Consider the following 22689-nt stretch of genomic DNA (forward strand, 5'->3'; position numbering starts at 1 on the left):
CCAATTCCTGCCCCACCATCATGTATCTTCCCATTGTACTTTGAATGATTTCTTATTTTGAGTCTTCTAAGATCATGTTTTTCAGTCATCTGAAATCCCAGGGAGAATATTGGTATGGAGAAATGGGCTTTTGTGTAGGGCCCAGTTTGGGAACAGGGAAAGCTTGGTCACACCATTTTCCAAAAAATGATCCAGTCTAATTCTTCCTACTCGCTTCTGGGCTTAGCTTATTATTTACCTTTCATTAACTTCTAACAAATATACCTGAAATGAGGGACCATATAGACCATACAGCTGTGAGTTCCGTATGGGCAATGTTCATTTCTAATCCACTTTGGTATTCTAGTGTAGATGGATAGAACGGCCTCTTTCATAGCTTACCGAGAAGGCTATGTAATATTTCACGGTTTGATGCAGTCAGTGTAACACCACGTGTCAATAGGAGATTTTGGAGAATCTTTCCATAGAGAAAGCAGGGAAAGATTCTTTTATTTGGATTTTGTGTACGCTGGCCAGTGACCATAATGGATAAACACTGTAGCTGTTTGGAGACTGATAAAATCTTTGCATTTCTTAATGAAATTGAATGTGCTTGCTTATTGAGTCAGCTTCATCATTTAACTAGGGAATTTCCTTTTTTTAAGGGGTTCAAAGAATCTCAGTATTATGAAGGACCCCAATTCACCCTATTCCTGGAAGTAATCTCCAAGATAGCATTCCTGTCAAATGGTTTTAATGAAAGAGAATCTACTATTTGAGGGCGACTCTACTATATTTTATGTTAGCTCTCATGGTAAGAAAAGCTTTTCTAATTTCAAGTCTGCATTTGCTCTTTTTCACTTTTCATGCTTTTGTCCTGGTTCTATCCTCTTTTACAAGACAGTCTTTTAAATATTGAATAGAGCGGTCATGGTGGTCCTTAGCTGAACCTTCTTTAAGATAAATAATCCTAAAATGATCTTTACATGCTTGGAATCATGACTCTTTCACCATCCTAAATGCTTCCCTATGGATGCTCCCCAGCTTATCAAAATCCTTTCCAAGATGTGATGCTTAGAATTGAGAACAAATTTTCAGAAAAGGATTTAATAGGGATAGACTTCTAAGAGTCTTTCACCTTAACTTTCCTGGAAGCAATATGTCATTTAGTTTAGGCCAACAAAATCCAAAGCCTTTTAGGCTTTCATATCACATGACTGCTTCTTACTGAGCTTACAGACCACTAAAATCCACATATCTTTTGTAAACAAACTCATCACTAACCATTTTGCATTTGAAAAGTTGATTTTTTAAGTTCCCAAGCGTAAGAATTGACGCTTTCCCATATCAACTTTACAGAGATTCAGAATAATAAAACCTAGGATGTTGAGTTAATTAGGAATGTTAGAGGTTATCTTCCTCAAGTCTCTACAATTTTCCCAATGAGTAAAGTGAGGCACCAAGAGACAAAGAGACTAATTTAAGATCATGTAGTACAGGCACACTTAAAACAAATAAGGTGAGAGGGTTTGCTCTCCAACCAGAACCATGGTCTATTGAGGTTCAGATATAAAGTCTTGGACTTCCTTTGTTTGCTAAGGTTAATCCTGATGATTTTCTAGCTGACTGATTTAATTCAGGGCGGAATTTTTCACTAGAAAAAAAGCAGATCTTGTTTTTGCTATTGATGCAGAAAGAATTATAGAATGGAGATGGTCATTCAGATTACCTCCATTTTTGTTCTTAACATTTCTCTCCATGTCCCACCCCATCCCATTACAAAAATTCAACTCATTCACCAGGAACAGCTGGAGTTTTCAAATGATTTTTTTGGGGGAGCGGGTAGAGAAAACTTGCTTCACTTTGCGTGGGCATGGAGCTCACTTGCCCTGCTCAGTTTAGATCTGTGTTCAAGTTTTCCTGGAGTAGACTTCCTTGGTTTTCTCTCTTTTTTCCTATTGAGGAGGGAAATGATGCTTGATAATTTTGCACATGCCTTTAAAAATGTCAGACAAGATTTGGGGGAGGGAATTTCTACTGGTTTATAAAAATTACAATGATGAGTAAAAGTTGATCCTGACAGTGGATCTTCATTGTTGATTACCTCAGTGACATCCAGTCGGGATGTATCGGCCTTCAATAAGTGCATTTATTTTTGATCTGGATATGTGATTCATTAATGTGAAGATATCCTGGTGGGAAGATTCTGTCACTCAGTTGATGAAGAGTAGAAACTCCTCCTCAGAGAGAGGTCTGAGGACCTTCAAAGTGACGAAATGCCTGATTTAACTGGCATAGGTCTTTAAAGAAGCAGTAGAATCTTTGTTTAACTGTAGAGTTTGTACACAAGGACAGTCCTAGATCCAGATAGTTAAAGTACATTAGGGGCAGAATTGGTACTCAGGTCTTCCTGACTCCAAAGTAAGACATCTCATAGTATTCTTTTTGGATGGTGTCAACTCTTACAAAATGATATTGTTTGCTGCCAACTCAGTGGGAGCCATACTACTGGATAATTCTCAGCCTGAAGAGCAGCAGACCTTCCAGTGTTTTTATTCAATCACAAAAGCAGTCATCTGATTCACCTGGAGAAAAGTCTAAATAACATGAAATATTAGAGAATAACAGTAGATATGGATGTGGCCCAGAATCATTTCTATGTGAACTCCTCTGAAAGAGAGGAGAATTAAATGAGTAATAATAATGATAATAAATAAACAATAAATACTAAAATTAGTAATAACAAAAATGATAACATAATAAAAATAGTTAGATTAGTAAAGACAATAACATTTATTTGTAAACCGATATGTCAGCTTTAATTACTAACATACAGATTTACAAAACACTTTAACTACATTAGTTCATTTAATCCTCAAAATAACCATGCCCAGATAAGTGTTATTAATCTCATTTTACTATGAGGAAACTGGAGTTAAGAGAGGAAGAAATGAGTGGATAAAGTGGGACCCTGATCAAGTAATTTACCATTTCTCAGCCTCAAATTCCTTATCTGTAGATTGGGGATATCAATTATAAAGATCAAATAAGATAATGTCTCTTTAATGCTCATCAGAACTTTACATGCTCTGTAGAGGTGAGCTCTATAGATGTGATCCAGAATCCTTTGGGAAAAGCCCAGGGTTAAACAACTAGTGAGTGTCAAAGACAGAATTTGAATCTAGAACTTCCTGGCCCCAAGCCCAGCACTGGAGCAAAAGACTTATGTAAAGCTCATGTAAAAGTTAAATGATTCGCTCCAGGCTGTCAGGTCTTCCTGGAAAAGGTATCTGGGCTCTCTGTTTCTACAGCACAAGATGCTGATTCATCCCCATTAGTGGGCTCCTGTGTGGCTTCTTTTTCAACATTGTCAGTTCTATGCAAGATGAAATTGAAAGGTATTTGATCCTTTCTATTTTAAAATCAGATTTTATGAATCTGTGTTCTCAAAGGTGAAAAGTCTGGATGAGCATGTTTTTGAAGTGAGGGTGAGCAACAAGCCTGACATTTTCCAGAGAGAGAGAGAGAGAAAGAGAGAGAGAGAGAGAGAGAGAGAGAGAGAGAGAGAGAGAGAGAGAGAGAGAGAGAGAGAGAGAGACCCAGAGAAACAGTGAGGCAAGACAGAGAGATTCAGATAGACACACACACATAAAGTGGTCTTTGCCAAGGTGACTGTCTTCTGAGAAACTGGTGTTTTCTGGGATTTACTATGACCATGATGCAGATGATACTCTTCTTACCCTCCCAATAAGGCTTTGGAGCTCACAGTTTTTAGGGACTTCCAAACTTGGAGTGAATGATAAGGTTTGGAGTGAGCCTTCCTTTTGAATTTTAGGGAGCAAACTCAGTTAAATTCCACATTTGCCAAGTACCGATTAAAGCTGTAGGCATCTTTTATAGACTTAGATCTCTTACTTCAGAGAATCCAGCCCAACCTTCTCACTTGACAGATGAGGAAACTGAGGTCCAGCATGGTGAAGGGTCATGCATGGAGCTCTAGTAAAGGGAAGAGCTGGAATCTGAGCCCAGATCTGTTGAAGCCCAGAGTCAATCAGTCAGTCTGCTCATAGATGTTTATGAAACACTTATGGGTCAGGTCATATGTTTGGGGGGAATATCAAGAGAAGCAAGAGGCCAGCAGGTGGTATCATAGTGGGTGAAATCCAGGTCCTGGAATCAGGGAAACGAGTTCAAATCTGCCCTTGGACACTCACTAGCTGTGTGACCCTGGGCAACTTAACTTTGTTGGCTTCCATTTCCTCATCTATGAAATAAACTAGAAAAGGAAATGGCAAACTGCTCCATGTCCTTGCCAAGACGACTCCAAACGGGGCCAGGAAGAATCAGATGGGGCAGAACAACAACACCCTCAAGGAGAAAAGGTGCAATTATCTACGAACATCAAAGGATGGTAACCTCAGAGGGAAGGTTAGGGGAGGGGTGGAGATGGAGCCTGGAAAAGATCTTTCTTGAAAGGAAGGTTTGAGTTGAATCTTAAAATCAAGAGGCAGGGATGAGGTGGGTGAGCATTTCAGCCATGGAGAAAAGCCAGGGCAGAGGGTTGAGTGAGGAACAGCAGCTAAACCTAAATGGTTGAAATGCACAGTGTATGAAGGGGAGTCAAGTTTAAGACTTGAAAGGTAGGAAGGGGGCAGGAGTACAAACTATCAACGCTAAATGTTTTTCGGTTGCTTCGGGAAGTGAGGGCGAGCCATGGAATTTATTGTTTATGTGTTACACCATCAAGGCTACTTTTGAGAAAAAAGTCCCTTTGGCAGCCAGAATCCCAGAATCCTTTGGGAAAAGCCCAGGGCTAAACAACTAGTGAGTGTCTAGTGGTGGATTTGGGAAAGGTCGAGACAGAGATTGAGTGGAAGTCTATTGCCCTGGTTGGGGTGGATGGGGAGGAGGGCACGTTCTACGGTACTGACTGTGGTAGTGAAGAGAAGGGTATACATGTACATGGATGAGGAAGATGTCAGGTAGAGAGAAATGCAGAGTCAGTAACTCTTTGGACACAGGTTGAGGAGGACTGAGGAGATCAAAGCTTCTGTGACAAAGGATGGCGGGGTTCTTGTCAGTAATAGTGATGATAATAAGTAAGCTCAGGAAGGTTGCTGGGTGGTGCAGTGGATAGAGCACTGAATTGGAAGTCAACAAGGCTCACGTTGAGTTCAAAGCTGGCCTCAAACATTAGCTGTGTGACCCTGGACAGGTCACTTCCTTCTGTTTGCTTCAATTCCTCATCTGTAAAATGAGATGGAGATGGAAATGGCAAGCCACTCCAGGATCTTTGCCAAGAAAGCTCCAAATTGGGTCTGGAAGAGTTGGAAATGACCGAAACTGGGACGGCTCAACTACAAAAATAGGCAAGTTCAGGGGAGAGAGTTTGGAGATCCAGATAATTAGGGCTGATTGAATATGTTGAGTGGAGGGAGCAGGCTCTCTCTAAATGTGGAGGATACTGAATGCCAGGCACAGGCGCTTTGACTTTATCCTGGGGGTCCTAGAGGGCTCTGGGAGGTTTGCGAGTAGGAGCTCAGCAGCTCCCTCAGTAGTGCTATGCCTACAAAACTGCTGCTCTTCATTTTAAGTCAGAGAAGCAGCAGAGTGAGCTGGACTTGAAATTCAAAGAGCGAGTGGGACTATTTTATTTACTCCCCGGGTGAGCTTACACAGCCCATTTCTCCTTTTGGAGTCCTCAGTTTCCTCGCCTGTAAAAAGAGGATACTGAGTTCTATTTAGGACAGACCCTTCAACCGACCATCAGATTTTTAGTAAACCCAACAGTCCTCATCCGCTGGGGCTTCCCTTCTACTGGGAGAGAAGGAACAACCCAAATCAGACGCTACTTTTTTTCTCCTAGAGTATGGAAATTCTGGTAAGTACAGCGAGGGGAATATATATATATATATTATATATACCACTCTCTCAACAATGGCGCCCTCCCCCACCCCCAAAGCTGGCAGGAGGTTAGGCAGATGTTTCTCTGTCTGGGTTTTCCTTTGTCCACGAAGATCCCAAGAGGCAGAAAGCTAATAGTGGCGGCGGCGGCGGCTTTTCTGGAGTCACTGGAGCCCCGTCAAGCCAGAAGGGGAGCGTGGGAGGCAGGCGAGCAGCTCCGTAGTCTCTTTAGGAGGAACGTTGTCCCCTTCGCTTTGGCCGAGAGCTTGGCAACGGGTCTCCCGGAGCCGAAACGACCCAGGCCGTTCGGGGAGCAGGCGCTGGCTCCACGACACCCCCAGGGCAGCCCCGTCTGCCGCACCGATGGAGGTCATCGGATCTCGCTCTCGGGAAGGGCTGGTTGGACAGACACCATTGGCAATTGACCCCTTGGACAGTTCCGGGCAGGTGCCGGGGGCTGGGCTCACCCTGGCCCTCACTGCCTCCATGAAAGACTAGGGTCAAAACAGACTTGATGAGTGCGGGCGGTCCTGGACGGGGAGGGGAGAGTTGGGGAGGGAAGGAAGGCGGGAGGGGGCACTCCCCTTGGAACTAGCTAGTCAAGCCTCCGCTCAGGCCTGAAGAGATTAAGCAGGAATGGGTGGATTCTGGTCCTCTAGTGTCAGAGGAAGGGGAGTAGGAGGGGAAGGAGGGAGTGACTACTTGACCCGACCCTCTCACTCATTGATAGGAGAACCGGGATTATTTAGGTTTCCTGGGATAGAGAGATGAACATAACAAAGCGAAAGAAGAAAGAAAGGAATTCAGAGAAGCAAGAGAGACAGAAAAGAAGAGGGCAAAAAAGGGGAGGGAGAAAAATGGGGGGAAGGAGAGAAAGAGACCTAGAGACACAGAGACAGAGAGACAGAGACACACACAGACACAGACAGAAATAGAGAGAAAGATGGGGAGGGGATCGGGAGGATCAATTTACAAGTCCATACCAGACCGCCTCCCCACTTTTCTCCATTCAGGATCCGGCAAAGCTCTAGGAACCCATCTGTCCCCACCCGGTCTGAGAAAGGCCTGGGAGTTCCAAGGACCATGTGGGGCCTGCAGGCCACTGGCTCCCCTGAGCCCCCACGGAGCTCTCTTTGAACTCCCCACCCCCAGAGTGTTATCCAGCCCCCTCGCTTCCTCCCTACTCCCTTCCCCAAGCCCCCGAGCCGGAGAGAGCTAGGGATTCGGAGCCCAAAGTTCTCGCCCCGTCTATGCAGCCGAAGTCGCGGGCCGCTGGGCGCCGCTAGGAGGAAGGGAGCTTCGGCTCCGATTTGAGGCTGGGAGATGAGGTCAAATATAAGGGGTGGATATGATAGGGAAAGTGGTCGTCCTCCTTCTTGGGTGACTGATGGCGACGGGGCGGCCCTTGGAGGAGAGGAGAGAGGAGGGAGGGAAAAAGGGAAAGGAGGGGGGGAAGGACGGGAAGTGGGGGGCAGCCGAAAACGCTGGCTCGCGGGCCTGGAGGTTGTCAGTCTTCCCCTCTCCCCTCGTCCTCCCCTCTCCCCCCTCCCCCCGGCTCTAGGGAAAACAAGGTTTCCCCCCAGCCAGTCACTTCACTCCCCAAAGGCTCAAGCCCTGCTCTCCCTGTCCTCCCTCCCACCAGGATCTGCCTTGGAAGTTGCCGCCCAGCGGGCTGGCCACCTCCCCCTCCTCCTCCCCCTGTGCCGCCCCCACCCCTCAGCCCCACTGCTTTCCAGCCGAGGAGACGAACGGCCGCGAAAGCTGGGAGAGGCGGCGGCTCGGGCTCCTCCTCCTCCCGCGCCCGCCGCCGCCGCCGCCGCTGCCCCGGACTTCGCGTCCCGCCTCCCAGTGCATGCCCTGGAGGGGCTCAGTCCCTGCCTGTCTAGGGCCCGGAGCTGATCTCCCTCTGGCTCTCTGCGCGTCAGTTTGGGCCCCGGCTCTCTCTCTCTCTCTCTCTCGCCCTCGCCGGAGCCTCCTCTCGCCTTCCCAGCCTCCCGAGGTCTTCACTTTCCTGCGATGTGAATCCAGCCGGCATCGGGGCGGCCTCGGGCTTCCTTGCACTGCGCCCACCCTTGGGTGCGAGCAGTGGAGGCGTTCCGCACTCGCTTCCTCTCAGGCTGGGCAAGTCCGAGGAACCCGCCCGCCTGTGCTGAGGCATGGAGGCGAAGCGCCCGCCGGGGGACCGCCGGCCCGCCACCCGGCAGCAGCCCCTCTAGCTCTATGCTACATGGAGCCTTCCAGGAGGGGGACCCGCTCGCCTTCCCACTCTGCTCGGTGCGGTACGTGTGAGGGGCCCGCTGCCCCTGCCTCCTCTTTCCCTCGGCTCTTCCCTCGGCCTCCGTCCTCTCCCCTCCTCTCCCCTCCACTGCTCTCCCTCCCTTCTGCTCCAGAGACTGGGATGGAGAAGGGGGAAAGAAGGGAAAGTAGAGCAAAAAGGAGCAAATACGTGGGGAGACCCTTAGCACCTACACCCCTTTCTAGAGCTACGCCAGAAGTTAGCGACAGGCGTTTATCTGGGGTTGAGAAAGTGAATGCTGAACCCGTGTGTATTGTGTGTGTGAATGTGTATATGGAAGGGGGGGTGTCGTATATGCACACTAATTAATTTCTTCACATTTTTCTGTGTGCAAATCTCACGACCCCCCCCCCCCACGTCTGAAGAAGCTTCTCTGTCTGTCTCTGTCTCTCTTCTTTTCTCCCCTTTCTCTCCTTTCCTTTTCCTTCTCTGTGTCTCTCTCTGTTTCTGTCTCTGTCTCTGTCTCTCTCTCTCTCTCTCTCTCTCTCTCTCTCTCTCTCTCCTTTCCCCTTTCTCCTCCTCTCTCTCCCTCTCTTCTTTCCCCTTTCTTCTCCCCCCTCTCTCTCTTCTTTCCCCTTTCTCTCTCCCCTCTCTCTTCTCTCTCTCCTTTCTCTCCCCATCTCTCTGTCTCTTCTTCTTTTTTCTTTGTCTCTCCCTGTCTCTCTGTCTCTGTCTCTGTCTGTCCGTCTGTCTCTCTCTCCCTTCCTCCCTTTCTTTCTCTCTCTCCCTTCCTCCTTCTCTCTCTCTCTCTCTCTCTCTCTCTCTCTCTCTCTCTCTCTCTCTCTCTCTCTCTCTCTCTCATCCTCTCCCTCCCTCCTTCTCCTTTCTCCACTTTTCTTCCCTCCCCCCTCTCCTCCTCTCCCCTGTTCCCCTGTCCCCCTCCCGACCGGTCTCTCGGCTGCTGTGTGCGACTGGCTGGGCTGCTGGGGAACTAGCAACCGCCTCGAGTCCGAGTCGCCCAGCTTGCTATAAAGCAGAAAGAAAGGCACGTTGGCGGCCAGTGGGGTTCCCAGCTCCAGCCCAGTACGCACGCCCTGATCTCGGCGCTCAGCTCTCGGCCGCTGTCCAGCCTTCGGCCGCCCCCGACCCGGTGGGCCAGGAGCGCGGCGCGCAGGGACTCCGGCAGCCCCCGGCCAGTGGTCCTGTCCCCGGGCGGGCGCCGGGGAGCCGGGCTTTTCAGACTTTTCTGCTTCTCTCGGGGGTTCCCCCTTCTTGGCCCGCGACGCCCCAGTGTCTCCTTGTCTGCCGGGCTAACCTTGTCGGGTGGTCATGGGTTCTATGATTTCGTTTCTGTTCAGGCTGCTGAGAGCTCTCCGTCCTCTGTGAAGTGGACATCAGGGGCATCTATGTTCTTGAGGGAACAGAGTCTCAGCGCAGGCGAAGGCGACGAAGTTTGAGACGCGGGAGGATGCAGGCTGCGTATTGGTACGTCCTTCTCCTCTGGCAGCCTACTCTCTACCTGGTGAGTTCGCACTGGCTCGGTTCTGCTGGCGTTCACTGGGAAGAAAGGGAAGCGCCGGGGCCGGGGAGGCTGGGGAGCCGCGAGGCTGGGGGGCCGCGCTGGGGAGCAGGCGGAGATGCATCGCCGTTCTGGCTTCTGAGACCTAGGCGAGGAGGAGGATTCGGCAGGGACTGTGGGGCGACGTTGGCCGCCTACCTCCGGCTCGATTTACAGTGGGGTCCCTCAACCCTTCTCTCCCCTTTTTTGTGCTTCCCAGGAGGAAGCTCTGAGAGGGCCCTGAACCCCATCTTTCCAGATGCGGAGGGAAAGGATGAGGCATATGTGTGTGTGTGTGCGTGGGCGAGCGCGTGTATATGTGCTTTCCCTGAGGGGAGAGGGCGGGCTCGGAGAGAGAAGGGCCACAGAGGGCACAGAGGGCTCAGGGAGTTTCTGGTACAGATAATTAATAGAGGGAGACAGAGACCTTGCGCCAGACTGGTGACTTTGAAAGTTTTCCAGCTGGGCTGGGGAGGGGGGAGGTAACTTTCTCCGAGTTGTAGGGCTCGCCTAAGAGGAGTGTGCGTCCAACTCAGTGTCAGCCATAAACGCTTAAAGGTTTCACCTGAGCCCTTCCCAGCATCCAGAAATGTGAGAACGAAGGCCCTTTCTCTCCCATCTCCCTGCCTCTCCGGGGCCAAAGACCCCTTTGCCCTGTCGGCTCTTTGGGGAGGTTCCTCATCCTGGCACTTGTGCCAGGAGCACAGCTGGTAGCTTCGACAGGTCTCAGCAGAGCTTCATTCCTTCTGCACCCTTGAGAGCTGCGCTGCCCTCCCGTTTCTGGGCGGCTGTTACTCTGTCAGGGCCCTGGGACTCAACAGGGCTCTCCGTCTTGGTCCCGGCTTCTGGACTGCTATTCTTAACCTGAGGGTGGGATGTCAGGCACAGGCTTGGCTGGATGGCTCTCTCTGGCCTGGGCTTAGTGCCGGTGGGGAGCCCGAGTTCAGTGGTTCCCAGCTCGGACACCCCAGCTTCGGGATCAGAGGCTCCATCTGGGTCAAGGACTCTAGGGAAGGCATGGAGACCACCAGACCAGGCTTGTGGGGTTGGACTTTAGGGCGGAAGGGAGAGAGAGACAGACAGACAGAAAGACAGAGACCCAGAGGACACAGAGACAGAGAGAGGGAGAGGGAGAGACAGAGACAGGGGGAGACACAGAGAGACAAAGAGACAGAAAGACATAGAGAGGGAAAGAGGGGAGAGGAGAGAGAAACAGAGAGAGGAAAGGAGGGAGTGGGGAGGGGGAGAAAGCACCAGCCCTCAGCGGTTACTGGGAGTAAGAATAACTCCACCCCTCCCCCACTTCCTCTGAGGACGCATTTTCCTCCTTCTCTGGCGGTTCAGGGCCGCCAGAGGGCGCTGCGTGTCAGCCTCTCGGGTTTTGTACACCTCAGGGGCAAACAGGTGAACGCAGGGTGGGCAGTGAGCAAGGGCACCAGAGTTGGCGGCTTCCACTCGCTGTTTGCTATCTCCAAAGCCACTGAGCGGCTCTCGTGGGGGCATCTCTTCGAGGCTCCGCCATTACCAGTGTTCTTCCTTCTCCCCCTCACCCCCCTTCCCTGGACAGAGCAGCGTTCTGGGCAGCTGGAAATAGAAGTGTATGTGTGCATGTGTGCGTGTGTGCGCGCGCGCGCGCGTGTGGTGGGAAGGTGGACAGGAAGCCTTGCAGTGGGAGAACACGGAGCCCGAGAAGAGGGGTCCGAGCTCAAGGGAAGCTTAACTCGCGAGGGGCTGGAAGGCCCGCAACTAGGGTTGGGCAAAAAGAGGGAAGGACACCCTTTATGCTGAGGCCCTGAAGGGTTCTCCAAGCCATCTGGCAGGCAGGGAGCTAGGGAAGCAGGTCTCCTCACAAAGTAAGAGCTGGACTTCCTTGACGGGCTGAGCTCAACCTCTTCCTAGTCTTGACCAGAGACATTTCATAGTCAGACAGAAAGCTGCAGCAAATATTGGTGTGTGTGTGTGTGTGTGTGTGTGTGTGTGTGTGTGCGCGCGCGCGCACAGCGAGGTCTCTCCCCAATCCGGAGCCCCACAGCCCGGCTCCCCCCGCTGCCTTCTGAGCCCCAGTGCAGCACCCCCCATCTCCTTTAATTGTAAACGGGGAGCTGGGGAGACCCATTCCGGGAGCAAATTAGGCGGATCCAATTACCGCTCCCTCGTAGACTTCATTACCTGAACGCCTCTCGGCAGCGCGGGGGAAGAGGCGATTTCCCAATTTCTCCCAAACAATCCCCGAAGTGAACAATAACGCCGCCGCTGGAAGGGGAGCGGGAGACGCAGCCCTTTCCTTGGCGCGTGTTGGCGGGGCGGCGAGGCCGGCCGGCCTCGGGTTTTCCCTCCCAGCCCTCCGGCTCGGACCGTATTCCGTCCGATTGGGGGTCGGGGCTCCGCGGCTCCTTCGAGCTTCGACCCCGAGCCCCTGTGGTCGCGGAGGGCAGAGATTCAGCTCTCTTGAATTTCGTGAGGGAGGGCCCGTCGGGCCGCGGGACCGGCGCCGTTCCGAAGCCAGCGCGCCTGCGGATTTCTCCTGGGGAGAGGGGCTTTCCGGCGCTCCGAGACCTAAGTAGGCCTTGTCGGCTGGTGTCCGCGCCGGTTTCCCTCGGCGCCCCCCAGGTCCCCGGGGCTCCTCCTGCAGCCTGCTTCCGGGACACCTACCTTCCGGAAGGGCCCGCAGAAGAAGCCTGAAGGTTCGCTGTCTTCTGCTTCTTTCCACTCCCACCCACGGAAGACCCCCGTAGCCCGGCGGCTAGCGCATACGTGACCCGAATCGATCTGGCTCCAGGATAACATAGAAGATGTCTGGGGGAGGGTGGATTTGCGAAATATCTGCTTGCTGAAGCCAGCGGCCCAGGGAACTAGGGCCAGAAGCCCAGCACTTCCAGACTTCCCCTTCTTGCCTAGGTTGCCTTGATTTGCCCCGTCGGCGCACGGCCTTTTGTTCTCCCTTCTCCAGCGCCTGTGACCCGCTCCCTGCCGAGCCGAACCAGAGCGATCGCTTTCTTGGCTCGCGATTTCGACTCTTGGAGCAAGAACCTCGGGAGAAATTGCGCCTATTGCAGTGTGTCTTAGGTATAAATTGAGGGACTGGAGTAGAATTGAGGGTAGTTAAGGAGGAAGCAGCTGTGAGGAGAGTCCAGCAGGATGGGCTTCTAGCTTCCAAGCAAGAGTCGTTTTCTCCCGGAAATGGAGTAGAAAACGGCTCCCCAAGTTCACTTAGAAAGCTCCTCCGCTAGCAGAACATCTGAACTCGCAAGGGGGCCGACCACCTGAGCGCTCTTTCGAGTGAAAGCAAAAGCACAGGCCGGGAGCTGGAAGCGGACAGGGGCCCCTGCTCCTGCGTGGAGTTTCCGAGTGGTTTGGGCAATCACTTGGCTGTGAAACCTCCCAGAAAAAGAGGTGGCGGGGTTTCACTCCCTCGCAGGACTAGACGCTGTCTGATAGCTTCCCCCTGACCCCATAGCTGTAGCCATCACAAGAGAGCAAGCAGACAGGCGCTTTCCTCCCTTTTTTCCCCTAAAGAAAAGAGATCGAGGGGAGAAGCGAGTGGTTACTGGGTTAGAGAAATGGGCATCTCAGCTGGAGTTATTTCTCCTTTGGGCAGGTGGAGAACAAGGCACTCCAGAGAACATTTTCTCAGAGATGCTGGAGGAATCTAGTTTGGGAATGAACGCTTTCCAACTCAGAGGTCTCTGAAGCAGTCCCCAATAACACGGAGACAGTGACTTGTGGAAGGGTCACTGAGGTAGCTCGGGTTGGGGGCATATTAATACCCGCTTAGGGGAAAAATGAACCGGGGGGACCTTCTCTGATGGTGAAAAAGGCAAAAACCTAAGTCAAAATCTAGAAATCGCTTTCTGAGTAGACTGGAGCTTCTAACCAACCAAGGGAGGGAAAGATTTTGGATAAGGCTGCCTGACTCGTGACCTCGAGATCCTGGAGTCGGTGGAATATCTGGGCTCTGAGCTATTGGGAGAGACAATCATTTCCTGCATACTCTTTTGTGAACGGTGTCCTAGCAAGCTGCCAGCACTGTGGGAGAAGGGAGGCTGAGGAAGAGAGAGCAGGGTTGGGCAGGAATGGGGAGCTTCACCTCGTTGGGCTGGCTTTTTATAATTTTCAGGGACTACAAACTATAAACACCACCAACGTTTTAAATCAAATATATTTTTTAAAGGGACTGTCTTTGATAGGTTTATTTATTTATTTATTTTACCCTTGAAAAGGACAGAAAAGAATCCCCACAGCGCCACGCCTCATTGTCAGCTGGTGATTTCCCTAATAAGGCCAGTTTTCCAAGTCAGACTGAAAAGGTCAAGAGCATAATGGACGTGGTCAGCCACGCACTGCCCCTTCACAACTCTGATTTAGGACAGGACCTGAGTACCCTAGCTCCAAGACCTGCTAGAAAATATGGTCTCTGGATGAACAAACATACTTCAGAGATCAAATATTTTTCCTGCAGAGAAGGGGGAGATCTGCTTTCCATTGAATCAGAAATCCCTTTGGAGGGCCCAACCTGGTCATGGTCCATTTGCAGAGAATGTTTTCATGTGGACCCTGGCCTCTGCTCATCTTGGGGATGGGTTAGGAGAAAGTGAGGAGGAAGGTAAGTGGCTTGGTTTTTGCTAAGCCATCCTGAAGTGCATTTTTTTTTCTTCTGGGGAAAAAAAAACCCATTAAGTTCATGGCCCCAGTCTCTGTGCTTCTATTTGGCTTTGAATTTTGGATGGTGATTTCCCCTTTAATGAAAGTGTTGTCAGTGAAAAATAGATCAGGTGGCAGGGAAGGAAATCGGCTGATTTTTGTGATATGGGCCCATGGCCTACTTTTCTATGTGAGGGGAGATTTTCTGCAGACCAAAGAAATTGACAGCATTGTCCAGTAATAACAACTGTCTGCTGTATTTTCCAAAAGGCACTTTTGTGATGAAAGCATTTGGGTATTGCTTTGTCAAATAAGTAATTTTCTGTCTTTTGCGTCTTCGATTTTAAGGAAGGAGAGGGAGAAAGGGAAGGCAATCTTTCAAGGTGAACACAACAGAAAGCTGTGGTGTTCAGCTCTCTCAGTTTCAAGATTTTGGGGGGCTCTTGGATGTTTAGTAAGAATATCTATATTGGAGGGGACCTCTCTTTGAACCCTTCACTTTCTCTTCCTTCTCTTTTTGGAATAGAGTCTACTTTGTTGTCAATACTGCTCAGACAGTCTTTTTGTGGTTGACTTAGGACTGTTTGTTAAGGAGTTATGTAAAGAGGTTGAATCTGTGCCTGGATTTCTTGACACCATCTGGAAAGAGGTGTGTGTGTGTGTGTGTGTGTGTGTGTGTGTGTGTGTGTATGTGTGTGTGTGTGTGTGTGTGTGTGTGTATGCTGCTCACTTGCTGGCCCAAGAAAGGCTTTGGAACTCTCCACTTTCACACTTTGAGTAGAGGGCGGCTCCCCTCGAGTCACATCATGAAGAGGCCCAGAGCTAGCCGAACCCTGGACTTGCAGTGATCCATTAGAAGCGCCGAGCTGACCTACTTGGTCTCTCCAAGCGCCATTTTAATGAATAAAAGGAAAGCTCCCCGATTCCGGTCCTCCGGAAGAACCTCCAAAGACAGCGAGTTTGTCTCCCTTTCTCGGGGTCCCGGTTGCTTTCCCCCGCCCTCTCGATCCCGGGCCGCCGCCGCCAGGGCCCCGGTCGGTTTGTGTCGAGTGGCTGTGGCGATTTCTCAGCTCCCCGCGAGCTCTTCCTGGAAGTCAGCATTAAACAAGCTCTCGGGTGCTTTGTAAACACGACGCTCGCGTTTTTATGCAGCAGATTGGCATGTTGACGACTCCGCTTGAAGGAATGTGACAATAAAGAGAAAAACCAAAGCTTGGCAAGCACTTAATCAAGGATAAAAGGGTTCCGCTGTAAGGATGTCACTCAATTTATAGTGAAAGTCGAATGAATTACGTTTAATGAAAGTGCTCCCCAGATGAATATTACCGGCAATTTCCGGACTTGGCTCTGTCAGGCTGATAGGAGGAAATGCCAGGCCCTAGCTGAAAAGATCGCCAAGCTCACTGGCTGTCTGTGCCAGCGAGCCCGGGGGGCGGAGGAGCCCTGGGCTAGCAGACCCTGACCGGCCCATTCTCGAGGCGGCTACAAGGCATGGTGCGCCCCGCCTCCCCTTTCCCCCTTCTTCCCCCACCCCCAGCCCAACCCAGGTACGGCCCGGAAAGATCGAGTGAGGGGACGGGCAGGGTTGGGTAGAGGGATCAAAGTACAGCGAGGAATGAGGGAGGAAGGAGTGGGTGGGTGGGGAATAGAAGGAGGAGAGAAACAAGTCCTGAAGCAGAGGCTAAGGTCTGACCCCTGCGGGTGTTGGCTGAGGCAGTAGCGTGGCCCTCTCTCAGCCTCTCGCTGTAAACGGAATCACGGTGACTGTAAATAAGTGCCAGAAGTTTCTTTCATCTTGGAGATACAAGCTCAAGAAATTGGGCAGACAGGATTTCTTTATATCTATATCTACATCTACATCTACATCTATATCTATATCTATCTAACCATATACACACACACATCCCTTCTTAAGAGGCCCCAAGGATTTTCTTCAAAGGAAGTTCAGCAAGTGGGGTGTGCTTGTGAGGTTCTCAGAGAAGTTACAACTCTTCTATGGGATGTCTGGGTGTTCTGCTCTCTAAAAAAATAACTCACCCACCCAGAGTTATCTGAGGGCATTTTCTCAGTTCCAGTTTTCAGCCGTGACTGATATCCTTCCCCAACCCCATTCGTCCTCCTGCTCCGTGAACCTGAGACCGCTCTGAATCATGGAAACTTTAAATCAAGGTGGGGAGAGAAGATGGAGTGAGAGAAAGGAAAAAGAGGGAGAGGTAGGAGGAGAGAGAGAGAGAGGAGGAAGGGAATGAGGGAGGAAAAAAGGAGGGAGATAGATGATGGAGAAAAAAGAAATTGAGGGAAGAAGGAAAAGAGGGAAAGACAATGACTTTCCCTTTTGCATTTTTTCCCCACAGTCAAATCGCCGCTTAGTCAAGCACAGTGTTTCCTTAGAAACCGGTCCCTCGTTGCGCCTCTCTCTGTTCTGAGTTTTGCACCATCCTCCCTCCATCCCTTTCTTCCTTTTTCCTTCCTTGGCCCTGGGCTCCTCAGGCCGCAGTTTGCCTTTCACTGCCTTCCTCTTCAATCCTTGTCTCAGACTTCTCAGAGTCTAGAGATGGAGAGAGATTGTGTGGCGCGCTAAGGCAGGGAGAGAATCTCAGGACCCGGTGTGGGATCTCAATGTTCTGTACGCATGCCACTGAAAGAAGAGACGGAGAGGTCAGACACTCAGCCCAATCCTTCCCTAAGCCTTCAAGCTATTTTTAAATCTTCCCGTAAAGTTGGGGAAGGAGGACTTTCTAGGGGGGTTGATGTGAAGCCATTTGACTAGCGACTATTCGCCTCTGGGCTCAGCCATTGAATGTTCAGAGGAAGAAGGCTCAGCCCCCTCCGCTAAAGGCGGGTGAACTTCCCAGTTGGGTTACCCGACATATTGACTTCTGGGATCCCGCAACGTCTGCCTCCGTTTGAGGGAAGGTTTACAGAAAAGGCGTGCGCCTTCTCGCCTTCTGAGGAGCCTCCTCACAGCCCACTTTGCGCAGCAGATAATGCAGACAAGTGTGCTTCTCTCCTGAAACTTCCGTGGCTTATCTGCTGTGTAAAGTTGGGGTGCCCAGGTTGAGAGCAGCCAGCCAGCAGCGTGGCGCAGCCAGCTCGCCCCAGACAGGGTTCTGAAGCTCGAGTGCGCTGCACGCTGGCTCCCTCTTTCAGCACCACGGACAGCAGCCACCCCCAGCTCTGCACTTTCCCTCTCATCCACTTCTGGCTTTTGATTCCAGTCTCTGCATGGAGAGTAGGCACGGTGGCAATACCACTGGGGGGTAGGGTGTGAGTGTGTGTATATGTATGTGTGTGTGTGTGCGCGTGTATGTGTGTGTGTGTGCGTGTATGTGTGTGCGTGCGCGCGCGCGTGTGTGTAGAGAATCGCTCCTTCAGCACCACGGACAGTATCTTCTCGGCGTCCATCCCCAGTGCCACCGACTCCGCGCCTCCCTTGGAATGTGGGAGTGAGCTCCAGCCCCGGCTGAGTTGTTTCTCGCGGCCCGGCAGCAGCTGTCGCGCCCCTGGTTCTGCGTTTTGTTTCTAGTCCTGCTCGGGCCTCGATTCCCTTCTCTATCCCAGAACACTGGGACTTTTAGACCCCTGGGGTCCTGGCCAAGCCTGGGTTTTTGTTCAGGTCTCGGGCAGTGAGTGACGCGATTCGTCGTTCCTGCAGGGGCCGGGGACTGAGTCCCAGAAAATCCGAGGCAGTCCCAAGCGCGGTCCGTGGGAGACCCGCAGGGAGCCTGTCTCGCTTCATCCGACATCACGCTTTCCTGGAGCGTCCCCCAGGACGCTCTGGGCGTCTCCTTTGCGCAGCCCGCCCCCTCACACCCGGCCCCCGGTCCTAGGCCGCGGGCTTTCTCCTAGGCTGGGCTTTGACCTAGCGACTGGAACTTGCCTGGTCAGCCCCCCAGTGCCGGGAGCTCTGGGCCTCCGAGAAGAGGAGGGTGGTTGTTATTTTTTCCGGAGGCCGAACGTTCCTCACTCCTTGGCCCTCAGCACCTCCCCCGCCTCCCCTCCCTGGGCAAGGCCGGCCCCGATCCCTTAGCCTTCGGACTGAGCCGTGCTTCTCGCCCCGCTCCTCCTTCCCAGTTTGGGGACTTAGCTTGGAGCTGTGGCTCTCCAAGAGTCCCCAGGCGATCTCCTGGCTCCGGCCTCCAGGGAAAAGGGAGGCGGGGAAGAAAAGCCTCCTACTAATTATTACGAATTTCACAGAGGGTGACGATTATTCACGAGGAGTCGGGAAACCTCTGCTCCGGCTAGGAAAATCGATCCCTTCGCTATGGGAAGTGCCCAACTCCCTGTTAATGTAGACAGATGGGGGCGCAGCCCTCATTATTCCCTGGGGCTCCGCGGCCTCGGCGGGAAGCTAAGGCAAACTTGATTTTATTTATCATCATTAGATCTGAGCAACTAGTCTAGGGGAGGTCAGCTAACACGCACTCCCCACCAGGTCCGCTCCTCCACCTTTCAGCATCTCCTGGAGGCGATTCTTGAGGACCACGACCCAGTAACTTTCTGCCACCGCCAGTCCCTGGTCCTTAGCTGCGGAATCGCTGCCTCTGCGACTTCAGAATTAGCCAAGAGGGATCCCAGGGGCAGATCAGGGGACTCCCCTCAGGAAGCCAGAGGGCAATATCTGGGCCAAAACATAAGCGGCCTAAAGGGTCTGCCCGCTGTCCTCAGGACTTAAAACCGGCGACTGTCACTGATCTGTATTTCTGCCGCTCCCGACTCCCCTGGCGCTCCACAGCTCGGGTAAATATGTATTTGGCAGGTTGTAGTCAAAGACAGGATCTGGTGAGGAAAGCCTGCGCTGAGGGATTCTAGCAGATCAGAACAGGAAAGAGCCAGAGTAGAGAGGCCGCAAGCAGGGGAAAATCAGGGCAAAGTGGCTTTCCCTCTTCCTCTTCTTTGTTCAGTTAGATTTCTAGTCTCCTGGGTTTGTGATGGGAAGTGTTAAGGAAGAGCTTAAATGTGCTATTTCCTTCCCTAGGCCTCAGCCTGGGGCTCTCCGGCTTATGGCTGGCCTCTATCCGCATTTAATCTTCCGAGAAAGAGAGACTTATTTCTAGTATTTTCTCCAATCTGGCTCATCCCGAGTTGAATCGGGTGTCTCGGCGAGGCTATGTGGACTTTCCATTTCCTTCCCTCCTTTGCAAAATAGCTCTCCCTAACTGGGATGTCTGTGTTTTTGCTGCCCTCTAGTGGTAAGCTCCTTTCTGCCCTCTCCCAGGCCGGGGGAGTGATGTCTGTGGGGAGCTTCAAGTATGTGGAGGGACACGCCTTCGTGGGGGGAGGCTGATCTGGCTTCCCCCGGGATACCCAGCACCCATCTGATCTAGTGGACACTTATTTAAGGTTAGGTCAGGATGTGTTTCCTGGAGTCATTTTTCTTCTCATGGCTGTGGGTGAGAGTCTGAGCTTCCTTATTAGAAAGCTCTTTTTTTAGGGAGTGTCCTGTCTCTTTTGGGACTTTTTCCTGCCTTTCTAGGTTATTCTGAACTATCACCTTCAATAGTGATTAGAGGAAATGATAAAAAGAGAAACAAAGCTGAGGGTCTTTGGAAATGGCAGTGTAATGGAAATGCCTCTGCTTGCCTTTGCCAGGTAACCTAACCTTTTACAGTGGATTGTGAACCATCCCGATGTTTTATCTTTAATGTCTGGGAAACTTGACAACACGAGGCCAACACTGCAAGAAGCCACCAGAAGCATCCCTTTCTCCTGCTCCCCCTACAGGGGCTGTCATTAAAGCTCACAGTTTTCTGTAGTTTACCTTTAATAGGAGGGCTGGTCAAGAAGCAAGTGCTTCTACTGAGGTCTCACTGACTTAGTTTTGGTTTTTATGTTTTTGGAAGAAATGTCTTTTATATTTACCCTTCTAGCATAATATGTCCTCTATAAAAAGAAGGTTTGGACTAGATGATGACTAAGGCTCTGACATCCCAGCTTCTCTTCTAAGGTCACTCTCTGCCAGCCCTGAGATTCCGCGGCATTCTGTTGTCCAAGGAAAAGAAACCTGGTTGCAATCTGACCTTAGTTCTTGCCTCCAGGAGGAGAAGGGTTGTGCAGAATGTAGAGAGACATTGATAAACTCAGACTGTCCTACAAGCATAAAAGGCCAAAGTCTCCATTAATAGGATTCGGCAAAAAGCTGCCTTTGAATACATCTATCTCAGCAGAAAGAGGAAATATGTTATCCTCTTTTCCCTCTTTTCTCCCCTTGTCCCCTCCTTCGCCATCTCCTCTTTTCCCCTCTCTTTCGCTCCCCACTTGTCAAAAACATAAAATGTAGCACGGGTCAAAATATTGATGAAATCAAGTTGATGCGAACGTTGGCCAATAAGAATTTCATCGGCAATGGGAAGTACAATGAGAGAGACTGAGACAGGCGACTTTGTGCTATCTGATGAGTCATGGTCTTAGGGATGGTGAATATAGAAACTTCTCGGGGAATGTGATTTTTCCCCCCCTGATTTGTAAAAATGGCTTCTCAGTGATAAAAATCCCACCTTCTGTGGGCCTCATTTTTTGTTTTTCCACCTGCCTGAGATAATCCCAAGAAGGGGAGGATTGGGATAGCGTTCCCCTGGATGCCAGGCTTAGAAAGTGCTGGTTTGAGATTCCACCTTCTTTTTTCCAGCAACAAAGCTTTGTCTTTGCTCTGGACCTGCGCTGTATGTCGTGATCTGTGGCTTCCACTCAGGTGCAGGCAAGGTGATTGTGGACCCAAAGACAGGCGTGATTGGATAATCATCAAATAGATAATTGCTTATTGCTCCTTGCCCAGGAGGTTCTCCAACTGAACTTACTAAGAGTGTCCCTTTTTGTAGGCGGCTCTTCTTTGTAGCACAATGTGGTTGGGGCCCACAGGTATATAAACCAGCTTGTATAAAATTAATGGCCTGCTTTACATCTGCAGGCTCATTCTCAGTGTGGGAAGTCCTTGAAAAATATTGCATCTCCTTAAAGCAGGAAGATTATAAAGCCAAGTTAGGTGCACAATCAATAGCTGTAAACGATGACGAGAGATATCGGATTGTGTCTCGGGTCCGCCTGACAGGGCAATGGAAATTTATGGGTAGTCTTTGTGCTCTGACCAGTTGTTCAGAGAATCTGCTTCTCCATTTGTTTCTTTTATGCTACTTTCCTGTTGGAGGACTGATGGTAAAAATTCCCGGAAACACCCAAGTGATCAGCTGTGGAGGAAAGCTGCCTATGTGGGCCTGACAGATAGAGCGGGCTCCAAATGAGGTTAGGAGCAAGGAAGTCTCCAGCAAGCCTGGTTCCACTCAGTTTCATCATCTAGTCTGAAGATGGGAAATCTCTCTCTTTGCTCAGTACATTCTTTAACATCAGGCAGTGCTAGTGTGAGCGGAGCTCATTTGTAAGAAAGGAAAAGACAGTTTAAAAAAAATTATGGTAAAAGGAATCTGTAAGAAAAGTAGAGGCTATTGGGAAGTGATGCTGGGACTCCTTGTGCCTTCTCAGATTACATTGACAGCCATGAACCAGTTCTCTTGTTTCCTCTGCCTGAAGCCCAGCCCCTATCGCACGTTGTCCCCACTTCCCAGCTTCCCAGTTCCTGGGTCTCTGTTAAATGGCACAGATTCCCCCAACAGCCTTTCCTGTTTTCTTCTCTCAGTGTGTGTGTGTGTGTGTGTGTGTGTGTGTGTGTGTGTGTGTTTGTTTGGATAGCACATTTTAAAAACTGTGATGTCCTTGCAATGAGCTTAAGGAGGAAAGCAAAACTCTTCTCTTGATGGCCCTTGCAAAGTGTTCTTGTTTCTTTATCTGTTGGGTTTATCTAGAATATTCACATATTATCTTTTTTTCTTCTTCACTTCTATTTATTTTTTATTATAGCTTTTTATTGACAAAACATATGCATGGATAATTTTTCAACATTGACCCATGCAAAGACTTCTGTTCCAACTTTTCCCTTCCTTCCCCCCATGCTCTCCCCTAGATGGCAGGCAGTCCCATACATGTTAAACATGTTAAATACTATATATATATTATACAGTTATCTTGTTGCACAAGAAAAATTGTATTTAGAAAGAAGGTAAAAATAACCTGGGAAGAAAAACCAAAATGCAAGCAAACAGCAGCACAAAGAGATTCACATATTATCTTGCTTAGACACTTCACCATGAGAGTCCCATGGCCCAAGTGAACAATGATCTGCCTTAGGAGCTTACTGCAAACGCATAGGGACACTCTCAGTGGTTCATAGTCAGATCTTGAAATCACAGGATAAATTGTACCTGATTTTGTCTACATTCTTATGACAGGGAGGAGGAAAGAGAGAAATGAAAATGTCATAATTAATCCCAGGTTTGATTCTGAAGCTTCTTTGCAGAGGGCTGAGTAGTTGTGATTCTCT

At 50.3% G+C, this 22689-nt stretch overlaps 1 protein-coding gene across 1 annotated transcript in view; it reads left to right on the top strand.

Annotated features, from left to right (window-relative positions):
- Positions 1-7413: 7413 nt before the first annotated feature.
- The window catches only part of NXPH1 (neurexophilin 1), a 237640-nt gene continuing 222364 nt past the window's right edge, over positions 7414-22689 (top strand). Inside the window, exons 1-2 of the mRNA XM_052001336.1 lie at positions 7414-8162; positions 9478-9641. Of these exons, the coding sequence (XP_051857296.1) occupies positions 9588-9641 (54 nt within the window). The 5' untranslated portion in view covers positions 7414-8162; positions 9478-9587. The remainder of the gene's footprint in view (positions 8163-9477; positions 9642-22689) is intronic.

This window comes from Antechinus flavipes, chromosome 5, assembly GCF_016432865.1.
Source record: "Antechinus flavipes isolate AdamAnt ecotype Samford, QLD, Australia chromosome 5, AdamAnt_v2, whole genome shotgun sequence".
NCBI lineage: Eukaryota > Metazoa > Chordata > Mammalia > Dasyuromorphia > Dasyuridae > Antechinus > Antechinus flavipes.